The 14,804-nt window shown below is 40.2% G+C and overlaps 1 protein-coding gene across 1 annotated transcript in view; it reads right to left on the reverse strand.

The window, feature by feature from the left end:
• Positions 1-1,097: 1,097 nt before the first annotated feature.
• The window catches only part of LOC124278562, a 40,627-nt gene continuing 26,920 nt past the window's right edge, over positions 1,098-14,804 (reverse strand). The window contains exons 2-3 of the mRNA XM_046714289.1: positions 10,028-10,177; positions 1,098-2,373 (exon numbers count right to left, since the gene is read on the reverse strand). Of these exons, the coding sequence (XP_046570245.1) occupies positions 2,153-2,373; positions 10,028-10,177 (371 nt within the window). The 3' untranslated portion in view covers positions 1,098-2,152. The remainder of the gene's footprint in view (positions 2,374-10,027; positions 10,178-14,804) is intronic.

Here is a 14,804-nt window from a genome sequence, read left to right on the forward strand (position 1 = left end):
TTATGAGTTTACTGATGGAACATTTATCACAAATATTACTTCCTAATAACTTTTATATGAAGAACATAATATCAAAGTTGACAAAAACTATGCATTTACGGCATATATTTAATCATCTTAAATAAATTTGACCAAATTAGAATGAATGACCAAATGTGCTGGGGCATTTTGTAGCTGGGGCAGATCGACTGGTACCTATGAGATATATATTATCAAAATCAGTAAGAGATTTCACATGAGCTTGAAAATGTTTCGCTATAACGTTCTTTTCGGTTTGGAGCCCAAAATGCTGCAGTCCACCCGAAACATTGCCGAATACAACGGCAAATCATGAACTACTTGTTGCTTTCATTGTTTTCCATTTTGTCCAATTACGCACGTTGACATCAGACTCGCTATTTGTCAGTAGTGTGTGCCGTGAAAGTTGTTCTCTGTTCTCATTGGCTGACAAGATGTCATTCTAAGACTATGACCGAGTACTATAACTATTTCCATAACCAAACACTGGGGAAACATACATTGTCCTGACTAGTATTTTATAATTCACCAGTTTTCGGGGAATAACTTATCTGCGTCTCGAATGTTATCTCTGCTCGACCAGAGTGGGATCTTGTATGGAGACTTGATACGTTATTAATGAGAACTAGGATCCTATTTTTTTTCAACAAAATATTTTCAGTGTATTTTTTGTAGCAAAACATTTCTATTTTCCCCCGTTTGAAGCATAATTATTTTGTTTTTAAATCCCAGACACCTTACAGTCACCCATTTGATACAAAAGGATCTGCAATCACATTTCAAAAAAATACTTCTTTGGGACTGGTCATATATTTATAGGGGTGGGTTTGCTGGTTGGAACTGTATCACAATTTGCTGACAAATAGTATTCTTGTTAAATGATAAGGTCTATTTTTAAATTTATTTTGACCTGAAGCAGTGCCTCCGTTTCGCTTGATTCTTCTTCTTCATCTTCAGTGGAAGATTGTCTTGCAAGATGTAAAATCGGATCGTATTGATACGGTCTAACATCCATTTCAGAAATGACATCAGGAACACCTTTTACTGCTTCAGAATCCATGGACACTGTTAAGTTGTAAGGTAAAATCCACGAGGAAGCCAGCAGCAGCAGGCACATATGATGGCATGTCACGTGATACCCCCTCTGCTCATTAACTGTCGGGTGTTTCCGTAATAGGCGGAAATACGAGTACGTTTTTTGTGTTTTTATTGCTATTTTACAAAGTTTTTGTTAAATTTTAATCACGGACGGTGACTTTTAGGATATCCTTTACAAGATATCAAAAAAATTGTTTTCGTTCGTATTCTACTTTATTGACAGTAAAGAAGTGACACCCAGTGATTCCAGAATAAGGATGGAATTGGTGTTACTTTTTAAACGCTCAACATCGACTAATCGAGCTCGGAATCAAATATCGTTGGGTAGCATAGCCCTCTTACAGCACACACACACTCAGACATACCTGCATGATTAGAAAGTGCAGGTGTCTTGAACGCAACGTCAGACCTCATTTACGTTCGCCCCAACTTAAGAATTACTTTGACAGTGTTTTTGAAATTTCATTTTCCATACTTAACCATGGCATGAAATAATCATTGTTCGTTACAAATATATTTTTATCGAACCACATCAAATGTAAGATCAAAACACGTTACACGCGAGTCCGTCCATGCTCTTGTTCAGTAATGTCGAATTCCACTTGTTTCAATAAAGCTTACAACTATACATTAATATTCCAGCGAACAAAGGACTGATTACCTGTAAAACACACGCTGTTTCTGTCACCTTAATTACAATGAAGTGCATATCCAGTATCATGCAGATTGACAGTTATGGGGGAAATTTATAAGCCAAAAAGCGTCATTTCCTGTCACAACAGTTCAAATCATATAAAAATGTGAAAATGAAATACTGATATAATATCAACAAACATTGATCAACAATATAAAATGTGTCAAAATGACTTCAATAAAGTGACTTGGAAAATGTACATTACAAAACCCTGATACACTGCATGTCATGCGAAGGCAAATACTGACAATACTTGTCATACAATAATCAGGACACAATTTCCCATGCGGCTGGGCCGACAGATATAAATATTAACCACAGTTCTAAGTGCTCGAAAGAATATCATGTTGGGAAAATATTCATCAGAAAAAACTGTAGAGCAGTTAAGGTCAAGGTTGCGGCCCACGAACCGGAAGTACCAGCAGGCACTGCGGCATTGCAATCAGTCTGGTCGCAGAAGCAAAGATGGCCGTATCGAGACCCCCTCTCTTTCATACACACCAGGTGCTTGTGCATCTTCATGTTGATATCTTTGGAGCAAGTGCGTGTGTAATGTACAGCGCCTGTAAAGAGAAGCAGATTCTCTATGTTATTGGATCAGGTTTATCAAAAGCGGGAAAACAACAACACAATGAACCTACTGTTCCCTGTCTCACTTAACCGCCTCCCTGGTGTAGTGGTTAGGGCGTCCTCTCGGAGAGCGGAAGTTCGCGGGTTCGATCCCCGGCCGCGTCATACCAAAAGACGTTAAAATATGCTACTTGTTGGTCCCTGCCTGGCGCTCGGCATTAATGGGTACATCAGTATACTGTGTCTGAGTGATGTATTCATGCTTCACTGCGGCATGGTATCTCAGTCAGCTAGCACTATAAAACCAGCTTAAGTGTGGGCTAGTACAGGCAGCCACACATACACACGCATGCACGTCGTCATATGAGCGAAATATTCTCAAGTACGACGTTAAACCCCCGTTTCACCTCACTTCCCTGACTCACTCAGGAATGTCTGTTTACTCAGTCTGTATAGGAAAGTTGAAAATTAAGTAATAAGTAAGATACTAGAATTCAGACAACTGGTGTTCATACGGTCGTTATAGTAACTGACGGTAATAAGACGTCGACAGTAATGATATGAAGAAGAAGAAAGTGAAACAGAAGAAGAAGCTTACGAAAGATGTGTTTTTGAATCTCTTAAATACTATTGGCGGACAATTCTGACAAATGAAATTTAGTGCTGGCCATATTTGTTTGTATGCATTCTTTCTATACACACTACCTACCAGCACTGGTATATGGTGAGGTATTCATAATTGAACAATTTTGCAGTACCCTCAGCCAGCATTATTACAACGTTGGGTTATTCTTTTCGTTTCCCAACTGGGCACGCACTGATAACAGTGTTAGGATCTACACCGAAACGTCAATAACGAAATATCAGCGCGTCGCACGCACATTTGGCACAAGTTGGGTGGAGAGTGGGTGTTGGTTTAAAGTGGATATAAAGTGAGTTATATCACATCGTCTCAGCTGCATGTGGGAGGACAACTCTAAGTGATGGAGGCATTGGGCTTAAAATACTTTGGTGAATCACCATCCCCGTCCATCTCCTCGCATGTTGGTAAACCTACAAGAACATCCAATCAGTAGTTCTTGCGGCTGCAAATTACCTTGATTTTCATTTTCATTTACCGACTAATCAAACGTCGACAGTGGGGAAAGGAACATGTAACTGGGGCAGTTCGAATTACCTAGATTCAAAAAGTCACCGCCAGGTTTAATATACACACTATTTCCTTCCCAAAATGTTTGGGGTATCTTTTACATTTCTTTTACAGTTTTTTTCATAACTTACCGTCTCGATCATAATGAAAGGACATTGCGGATATCGCCAGCCCAACACTGAGCCTACGATAGGCCTGTGATTTCGAGAAGCACGGGGATGGATCCAGGGGCTAGTATAGGTTTATCGAAATGCTAGATCAAAGCTCAGGTGTACAGTGCCAAGACGCAACTCTCTCTCGTGTGTGAGGTTTAGTTGAAATTACCGATTGAAAGCGAGCTGATGATAGACCCCAACATTTCATGACAATGTGTGGAAACCCTCACGTTGAACAACTTCAAGCTGTTGAAACACTACCTATGTTTCGAGAGGTATTCAGAAAGTGCATATCACTTGCAGTAGCAACCGTCAACTCACAAGAACTCTGCCACATTAGAGATACCTTTCAGAAATGTTGTTTCCCTTGGCGCTATGTTTGCTTGATATGTATGTGTTGACAGGGAATGATCGATCAGAAACGTTACCAGCAAACTGGCCAACTCAGCGGCCTCGATGGTGGTCTTAACCTCGAGGGCGGTTCAACATTCACGCTGAAAACTACTGATCAATGTCAGTATTGACTGCTGTATAAAATTGTATTTAATTATCGTCTTGAGATTTTAATATTTAGGTATTACAAACTTCCATGATTATCCACTTCCAACACTGACATAGACTCGAAATATTTTAAAACCAACCATTCTCCCCTGACAAGTTTTAACAGGGAAACTTAGTATAGCACCTCAAGTGCCATTAGCAAACGTGAAGATCCGAATTAGAGAATTACAACTGGTTTTCCAGCAACTACCGACTAAACGGTAGAGTGGTCAATCTTGCTGACTTGGTTGATGCACATCATCTTACCCTATGTCGATGTTCTTGATGTCAGTCTATGGATTGTCTGGTCAAGACGAGTATTTACACACCGGTCATAGAGCTGGAATATTGCTTGGTTTGGTGACAAAACAACCATTTAACACAATGCCTTAGTGCTCACATACTGATATCCCATGTTCGTGAAAACAGAGTATATAATAAAAAAGTAAGGGATATTCAATAGAATATTGTTTCCTATATTTAAGGATATGGTTTCACAGTGTTACAGAGACATCTGATCAGTCTCATTAGTCTCATTAGTCTTTGAAAGTCAAATGACCATAGATTTGGTTAGATGACTGGCATTTACAATGAAAAGTTAAAAATATAGTCATTATGATTGCGTGAATACGCTATATTTTCAAGACAATCCCATGCATGTTCGACGATGGATACTCCTAATCAAGCGTCCGATTTCATATTGGTTCATTTCATCCCTTTCTTCCTACAGGGCAGCGTCAAGTTTGTTGAGAGCAGTCGTGGTTGGTGACGTTGACGTACGCATCGTGCAATGATGTCCAAACACAAGTTCGATGGGTGACAGGTGTGGCTCGGACAGGTGGCTATGTTCTCCTGTTGTATGTACCCAGTAACATTACGAGCCCTGTGTGCTTTTGCGTTGTCACCCTGAAACCTTAAAGGTCACATGCAACGTAAAACACAACTTTGCAGATTCTGATACCTTTTGGTATAATCAAAAATGCAAATTCAACTTATAAAGTTGAAAAATAACGCGATGAAAAAAACCGCGCGAGTATGGAGTTCAAACGATTCACTAATTTTCTCCCAGCGTTTGGGGGAAAAAGTGGTTTCAACAGCTGGGCTGCGCTCATAGCACATGCGCAGTGAAAAAAGGTTCGCGCAGCTTGGAAGCGGGTTGTACGGTGAATACTCGGTGAAGGCTTTGGTGTGACCTATTTTTGTAATGTTTTGTTGATAATTCACAGGCGCGAGCTTTTTATATGTTATGACAGTAGATTACCGATTTAACTGTTTATATAATTTCACTTGTTCTTCTTACCGAGTCACTTTCTCAGCTCGATACTTAAAAGCAATGTCATTATTTAGAGTTGACAGAATTTGTAAATGTGATATATATATGTCGTTGTCAGACAAAACTCAATGTCTGTTTTATTGACACCTATGTGTCTGCCTGCCTGTCTGCTAATGACAATATTCAATACACAACTTCGATCACTGACCACATGCAATTTCAACTTAACACCTATCAGGCTATACACCATAAACAAAACGCATTGATTTATGGCCCTAGTTCGGTCTCTGTCACATTATGTAATTACACAGACAGGCAGGCGTGATACTTGTACACATAACATGTTATGATGTCTGTTGATTGCAAAATGTTATACACAAAAAATGAGCATGTATTTACAAAACCCAACATCTCTATATATACATACACAATGAGCCGTGAGGGCATCTGCAAATGAACTAGCTGTTACACTTGAGTGCACACCCACCCGCTCTGACTGGGTTCGGTATCCCGGCTGCTTCGTTTCTAGGGAAGTAAACCCAAGTACAAAATATTGCACTTATGATTTGCGATTGTACGCTTATAATTTTGTTTATATGTTTTTTCATAATCAGCAATGTATAGTTATTTGTATGTCATGAATAAGTGATAATTGTGTTTTAATTATGTTTGATTATTTGGTTGCATGTGACCTTTAAACGACGCCCATGTCAGTGCGCAAATGGCACAACGTGTACCTCCAGGTTGTTGTCACGGTAGTACTGCCCAGTGACATGTCCGTGATTAACATGTAAAGGTGTTCTGCCAGTCACAGTGATCCCAACCAAGACCATTACGCAGCAGCCATAAATCGATCGTTCTGTTTTACTTTAACGGCATGAAAACACCCATCCCATCTACGCCGCACGCTGTGGTTCAAAGTAAGCCTTGATTCATCCGAAAACATAACGCAACGACATTTGGTCCAGCGGTGCCGCTCAAGACACCAACGACGTCTTGCAGTAACGCGACGTGAGATCACACGTGGTCGTTGGGCATGCAAATTCCATTTTTGTAGCCGATTAGATCCTCTGTCCACTCACTCTGACACACTCAAATTTGAGAGGCATTTTAATCACGGTTTCGTAATACAGTCGTTCTAATGAACCATATTGAGCGTCAGTTGTCGTCCTTACTCGACCACATCGAATTCCGTTTTCAACGTTAATTAGTTGTCGCTATCGTGATTGTACTCTGTAAATATACGATTGTGAAAAGTTAAGAGTTCAAGCCACGATGCTTTGTCCAGTTTACAGCATGCCAACTATACATGGCCGTTCCTGACGTGACAGAGTTTTTAACAATATCAACACAACTTTCAGTCTGGTTTTTATCACTCAAATGTTCAGCAATACACTGACACATTTCACTATATATTCTGAATTGTACATGGACCATGTTCACGAGAACATCACATCATGAAAAACGCTTAAAAGAATTGTGAATGGAAAAATCATTTTCTAAATCCATGCACAATCATTAAGTGGTTCCAAAACGTATCACCAGGAAATGGACTAGCACGTACTTCTTTAATAGTATTGATAACAGGATTGGACGAGGTTGGTTCTTCATCTCACACAACATACATCTACGTCATTAACTCGACAGGGCTCCTGATGCGGAGAACATCCGACTGGAAAGATTCTGTTAACATTGACTCCTTATTAAGAGAGTATTCTCTGTGTTACGTCCACCCAATGTTATATTGGACATTGACATAAACACATTGCATCATATGCTCCACTGACTGTTCACGTAGATTGTACCTACTGTACACAAATGCTTGTTTGATTATACGAAATGACACAATACCGGATTATGTTAACTGCTGATGACAAAGGACAAACCACAGCGGACGACAAACCACAACGCTAGTAAGATCAGGTTTTAACGGCTACTTCTTGAGTATCGAATATAACCCCCCAAAACAACTAGCTCTTCTGTACTTAGGAAAACAATGTTTCATGGTTAAACCATGTACGTTAAAAACACTTATTTAATGACCATCGTAAACGCGTATTATGATCAGACTACCATATTTGTAGTTATCACTCTCCGTTTATTGCCTTAAGCAACTCTGTCGATGGCTGCTGTGATCGTAAGTCGACTTCAAGGTAACTATCTAAGACACAGTCTGTTGTCAGCAAAATGACAGCGAAGAGTCATAACCGCCGATTAGGACCGTTATCAGATGTTTTCAAATGTCAGAGTTCAAGTATCATCGCTGATTTCAGTTATTCCCTTCACCCAATACAAACTGTTTGGGCTGATGATCGCATGATCATACTCTGGGGTTGACGTTTTTGGGATTCGAAAAGGATCTTTATATTTTGTTCTGGCGACAGAAATGGAAGTACTTCCCTATATGATTTAAGCTGGCACCTTATTTCCATCAGTATTTATCAATACTAAATGAAAGCAACTGTAGCATCGCTGACTGGTAACCCGCTGACGGGTTCGTTCAGAACGATAAACCTGAACCCTAATGATGTCTCTTTAGGATAATTTCAGCAATATTTTAAAACATTCCCAACTGAACTGAACTTTGTTTTCACTCAAGGTTAATTAGCATAGTATACTGAGGCCAACAGAGGACATATGTGAAAACCTTACAAATATATCGCAGACGACTTCATAATGATTTTAAAGAATTTTCCTGGGACCAATTACAGTTTTACATTAAAACACATACATCATGCTTTTTGCAGGGAAAATGAGTAAAGTCAGATGCTAGTATATCAGCTTCTGATGATAGTAATGTAGTCACTTTTGAAGTAATGATACTCATCACCTGAATCAGACTTGTTACCATGGTTACAGTTTCCATCTTAGTTTGTTCTTCCAGTTTCTGCGGGTTGTCTTTACATAAGGTTTTGCAAAATGAGCGACTACCATATGTACTGGGAGGTACAAATACAAAAGAAACATTCTAGATGCTCTTCTCAAAACGGATTCCCACATATGTTACTTGGATCGACAGCTCTCTGTTGTACTCCCTCTCCCTCCCTGGTGGTTTGAGGAATGACCATTGGAGATTTCTGGAGAGGGGCTGAAATTTTACCGAAAACGAACTGCCCCAAATTTGCTAAAAATCATGAGAAAATAACATTTTATCAAGGTACTTGTTATTGAAAACGTACTCAGATTCGATTAGTTTAAAGCATTTGGTTTTGGAGATACAGTTGAAAACTATCTGAACTCAATACACACCCCACCCCATACCGCCCCACCCCCCCACCCCACCCCACCCTAACCCTACCCATCCCACCCTGAATGTCATATGGCCTTTGACCACCACCTTGATAACTTAGTTCAACAAGTACTACCTCAACCTAGATCTCTGACCAGCTTTTGCTTGATGGCATTGGCTGTATTGATCGTCATGACTTTCTAACCTGTTTACATAACTGTCCCCCAGAACTGTCCCCCAGACTCACTGAATGTCTTCCTGTAGGCACGGCCATGCAACTGATCATCTGCTAACCAAGAACGACTCAAACACACAACGGATGTTGTACATGTTGCTATAATTTCTGTAAACGCTGACGTCCTAGTTTACCATATCAGCACCATGTGTGACGTTACAATGCTAGGTAGTTTTGGGCAAACGCTCTTTCTATTAGTATACGCCATATAAAAACAGTAATTCCTTCAATTGTTAACATTGAGTCTAAACGTTCTTTTCTCAAATGTAGCAGCTGATTATCGCACTTATTACCATTTTAAGCGAGGGAGCATTATTTATTTTATATGGCGGCGTCTCAGCTTGGTGATAGGGGAAATATGGAGAAATGTAGGTTTCGATATAGAGCCGACAAACCAATGTCCATCATCAACGGGTTGTGGGATAGACTAGTGGTTAAAGCGTTCGCTTGTCATGGAGGAGGCCCGGGTTTGGTTCTCCACGTGGTTGCCTTGTATTAAGACCATGTCTGGTGTCCAACGCCTTGGCTAACACTAAAAGCTTTGTAAAATCATACTCATTCATCAGCCGTTAATCAGGAGCTAATGGATTCAACATCACGATTATCGGATCAAGGAACGCCACGGGAGAATAACAACAAAACTACTGTGCCGCTTATGTCCCATTTAAGTAATAAGTACTGGAAGACTTCATACCAAAGCAGGCTTAAAGAACGGTAAAATCGTAGACAAGGCAACAGTGGCACCAAATTTCCGTTGTTATCAACAAGATTTACACAATTCCTTTTTTACTGTCTTCAGTATAACAATTACATGTCTTAGCTGTACGGTTGCATAAAACCGTCAGTGACTTCTGCGAGAAGCCCCGCGGGCCGTGCAGGAAGCAGATGTAGCGTCGTCCTTGACGATTCACGGTAAGGTGAGGGCCATGGTTGACAGTTGCCACTGTCCTCGAGCTTAAAGTGCTACTGCGAAGTTGAAAATTTTAATGTACTTGTTGTGTCATCAGTGTTCATTATGTTACATACTGTGTAGAGTAGAAAGTGAACTCACTCATTACCCCTTACCGGAAGCGAGTTCTGTGACCCACTTGGCGCAGTATCCCTTGCATGGCACCTTGGTTAGCTGGGGGTGAGTTGTGTTGAAAGGGTCCCCACAGTAGTCGTCGCGGGAGGGGGAGACCGTCGTGCAGTAGAAGCAGTCTATGACATCGTTATCTGTCAACAGGTAAACTATCATGTACTTTCTAGGCTACCAAACCGTTTCCTAAAGTTTCCTTAAGGACTGACATAATCAAGATCAGTGTACGTCATTAAACAACAACCTACCACCTCCTGTCGCCTATTCCCCACGACGTTTTGGGCTAGAAGTGGTCCTCAGGGACCAATGCTTGTCGTAAGTGATCAGCAGGATCTGGTGATTTGGTTGATGCATGTCATCGTTTTCCCAATGTACACATCGATCCTGAGTTTGTCAATCACTAGATTGTCTGACCTGTAATTGATTTATTCCCAGACTACCGTCATACAGCTGGAATATGTGATATTAACCAACTGTGAGTGAGTGAGTTTAGTTTTACGCCGCTTTTAGCAGTATTCAAGCAATATCGCAGCGGGGGACACCAGAAATGGGCTTCACACATTGTACCCATGTGGGGAATCGAACCCGGGTCTTCGGCGTGACGCTTTAACCACAAGGCTACCCCACCGCACTTATTAAACAACAAACATGGAATCAACAATCATAATTATAACTGATGAATCTAAAACATAAGTTTTGATCTATAACATGAACGGCTGCGTATAAATGTACTGTATGCTACCATATTATCTTTACTCAGAAATATTTCAACCATGTAACGACTCTTCTGTCCAACAGCACATCCATACATAAATATTCATGAAAAAACTTGTGGCTGCGACGAGAGATAAATCAATAAATGGCGACTGGATGTGAAACTGTAGATTCATCATGTTTTTTCCTATAAATCTATCGAAAGTCTTATGTCATCCACATCTTGCTGCAGCAACCAGATTCGTCTTAAGAAGCGCCATGGTCTCGAACGTAAACCATACGCACATAATGACTCCCCTAACACGTTATCCCTCGCAGTGACAATATTGGAGATCTCGCGAGACTTGCTTATTTACTGCGATGTCAAGTAAGGGTAATTTATCGCGAGGAATTGCGTGATAAATATTCACGACTGAATCCATAGATGCTGCAAAGGGCGACAACGTCGATATGCCTATCAGTTTGAGATGACACACTCATTCGTAATTCAAACTCATGAAACATGAGGCCTTACGTTGTAAAAGGAATGTCCATTTTGTTTCTGCAGTACCCACAATATCAATACACACGCCATGTTTTATGCATGAACCATGCTATATGATTTAACGAAGAAGAGAAGCTCTGTTCGAAGCGTTTATACTGAACGGTTTTTTTCTGTCATGCTACATGAAACTGATAACATGTAAAGCAAATACTGAGACATGTATGAAAGATGTTTTTGCAGATCACTTCCGGGGAAGGAGGCTGCACAATTTTAAAGTGGAAATCGAACACAGTCTTTTATATGATGAGCGAACGCTTTGCCCACTAGGCTACCCTATCGCCGCTCTACGTCACTATTATTCATCAACTTCTCTCGATACCACGCCACTCTTCCATCTTTCATATTATTATAGAGAAGCAAAGAAGACGCAATACACAGGAGACATTATTTTCAACAACGGGTTGAAATCTTTACACAAATATGTTTGGTTGGTTCATGTACTTCATCACACACTCGTACACAGGTGTTGTATATGACTTTCACAATCACACACACCTACACAGGTGTTGTATATGACTTTCACAATCACACACTCGTACACAGGTGTTGTATATGACTTTCACAATCACACACTCGTACACAGGTGTTGTATATGACTTTCACAATCACACACTCGTACACAGGTGTTGTATATGACTTTCACAATCACACACTCGTACACAGGTGTTGTATATGACTTTCACAATCACACACTCGTACACAGGTGTTGTATATGACTTTCACAATCACACACTCCTACACAGGTGTTGTATATGACGTACACAGGTGTTTTATATGACTTTCACAATCACACACTCGTACACAGGTGTTGTATATGTATATGACTTTCACAATCACACACACCTACACAGGTGTTTTATATAACTTTCACAATCACACACTCGTACACAGGTGTTGTATATGACTTTCACAATCACCCACACGTACACAGGTGTTTTATATGACTTTCACAATCACACACTCGTACACAGGTGTTGTATATGACTTTTACAATCACACACACGTACACAGGTGTTGTATATGACTTTCACAATCACACACACGTACACAGGTGTTGTATATGACTTTCAAAATCACACACACGTACACGGGTGTTGTATATGACTTTCACAATAAAACACTCGTACACAGGTGTTGTATATGACTTTCACAATCACACACTCGTACACAGGTGTTGTATATGACTTTCACAATCACACATTCGTACACAGGTGTTGTATATGACTTTCAAAATCACACACGCGTACACAGGTGTTGTATATGACTTTCAAAATCACACACGCGTACACAGGTGTTGTATATGACTTTCACAATCACACACTCGTACACAGGTGTTGTATATGACTTTCACAATCACACACTCGTACACAGGTGTTGTATATGACTTTCACGATCACACACACGTACACAGGTGTTGTATATGACTTTCACAATCACACACTCGTACACAGGTGTTGTATATGACTTTCACAATCACACACTCGTACACAGGTGTTGTATATGACTTTCAAAATCACACACTCGTACACAGGTGTTGTATATGACTTTCACAATCACACACGCGTACACGGGTGTTGTATATGACTTTCACAATCACACATTCGTACACAGGTGTTGTATATGACTTTCACAATCACACACTCGTACACAGGTGTTGTATATGACTTTCACAATCACACACACGTACACAGGTGTTGTATATGACTTTCACAATCACACACTCGTACACAGGTGTTGTATATGACTTTCACAATCACACACTCGTACACAGGTGTTGTATATGACTTTCACAATCACACACTCGTACACAGGTGTTGTATATGACTTTCACAATCACACATTCGTACACAGGTGTTGTATATGACTTTCACAATCACACACACCTTCACAGGTGTTGTATATGACTTTCACAATCACACACTCGTACACAGGTGTTGTATATGACTTTCACAATCACACATTCGTACACAGGTGTTGTATATGACTTTCACAACCACACACACGTACACAGGTGTTGTATATGACTTTCACAATCACACATTCGTACACAGGTGTTGTATATGACTTTCACAATCACACACACGTACACAGGTGTTGTATATGACTTTCACAATCACACACACGTACACAGGTGTTGTATATGACTTTCACAATCACACACACGTACACTGGTGTTTTATATGACTTTCACAATCAAGCCTCGCATCTGTAACATTGCACAGCATTGATCAACCATCACGATCTCCAGTCTCTCCTAACGTTATTCCAGAACATCCGACCCCTAACAATCTACATATAAATATACTAATATGAAAACATCGGACTTTCTTTAACCCCCTTTGAGTACTATATCATTCCGATCTAACCGAAAAACATCCACAGTCGCTGAGAACAATATGAAGTTCCTTGTGCCAACGCTTTGAAGAAAACGCCATAGACCTTCAAGAAGATATTAACTGTAGACTGCAGACCAGACACAGAATTGAATCGGTCTGATTTTGAGAATGGATGCTGGTTTTTGCTACAGCTAAACCACTAGAGACACGAGGCCTTCCATTGCTCGAATGTTTAAACAGAACATCAAACAGCTAAGACGTCAAGGAAACAGAGGGAAGTGTCATTATATTTCGACTTAACTTCCAAAGGAATCACAAAGGACTTTTAACGCTTTTTTAAACATAGTATAGTATGATACTGCCAATACTCCCTACTTCCAGTAAATACGCGGAAACGCGCGTGCATGCATTATGTTTGTCTACTCCTAGTACAACACTATGTTATGACGACTAAGAAGCTAATAAACATAGCTGGAGTGAGTGAGTGAACATAATTATGCAGAATCCGATTACGCCATACGTGAGGTATTGGGCAATATTTCAAGTTTTGTTTTAACATTGCTTCTGTTTGCCTGAAAGTATTTACTTTTAACCTGAAAGCATTTATTGCACATCCGTTGCAATAAATTCAGTGATTTATTTGTAGTGCGTTTCGAGTTCGAGAGTATATGTAAATGAATCCCCACAAGATGGCAGCGTAAGATCCTGCTGCTGCCATCACATGTCTACAGTGTGTCTGACTGTCGACGGACTTGTTGCGCTAGACTGGTTGAGTTGTAGATGGGCCACGCGTGAGTCAAGCTATTCCTTTCAGAATCAATATAAAGAATACACCAGGAACATCTAACGGCTCATTATTTATTGAAACATGTAATTTCCTGATGTAATATTTACAACAGCAATATGAAGACAAGTGTGAATGTTTTTATGATTCATGATGGCTGTCGCTGTACGCTACGACATAGGAAAGAAACAGGTTCGTGTCACGTGGTGTAGGCGTCCCTGGTGTGTGATAACTGTAAGCTTCAAGAATTCTGAATATTGTAAACTCGAGAGCTCCAGGTTAATCTACAAGAGTCGACTTTCCATCACTCGTGTCAATACCATTATTATTTATCTTTCCTTACCATGTTCTCAGTATTGACACAAACATGCGGCAGAACAATTGAT

Source organism: Haliotis rubra, unplaced genomic scaffold, assembly GCF_003918875.1.
Source record: "Haliotis rubra isolate DU_JTF1 unplaced genomic scaffold, ASM391887v1 Scf24, whole genome shotgun sequence".
NCBI classification, from domain to species: Eukaryota; Metazoa; Mollusca; class Gastropoda; order Lepetellida; family Haliotidae; genus Haliotis; species Haliotis rubra.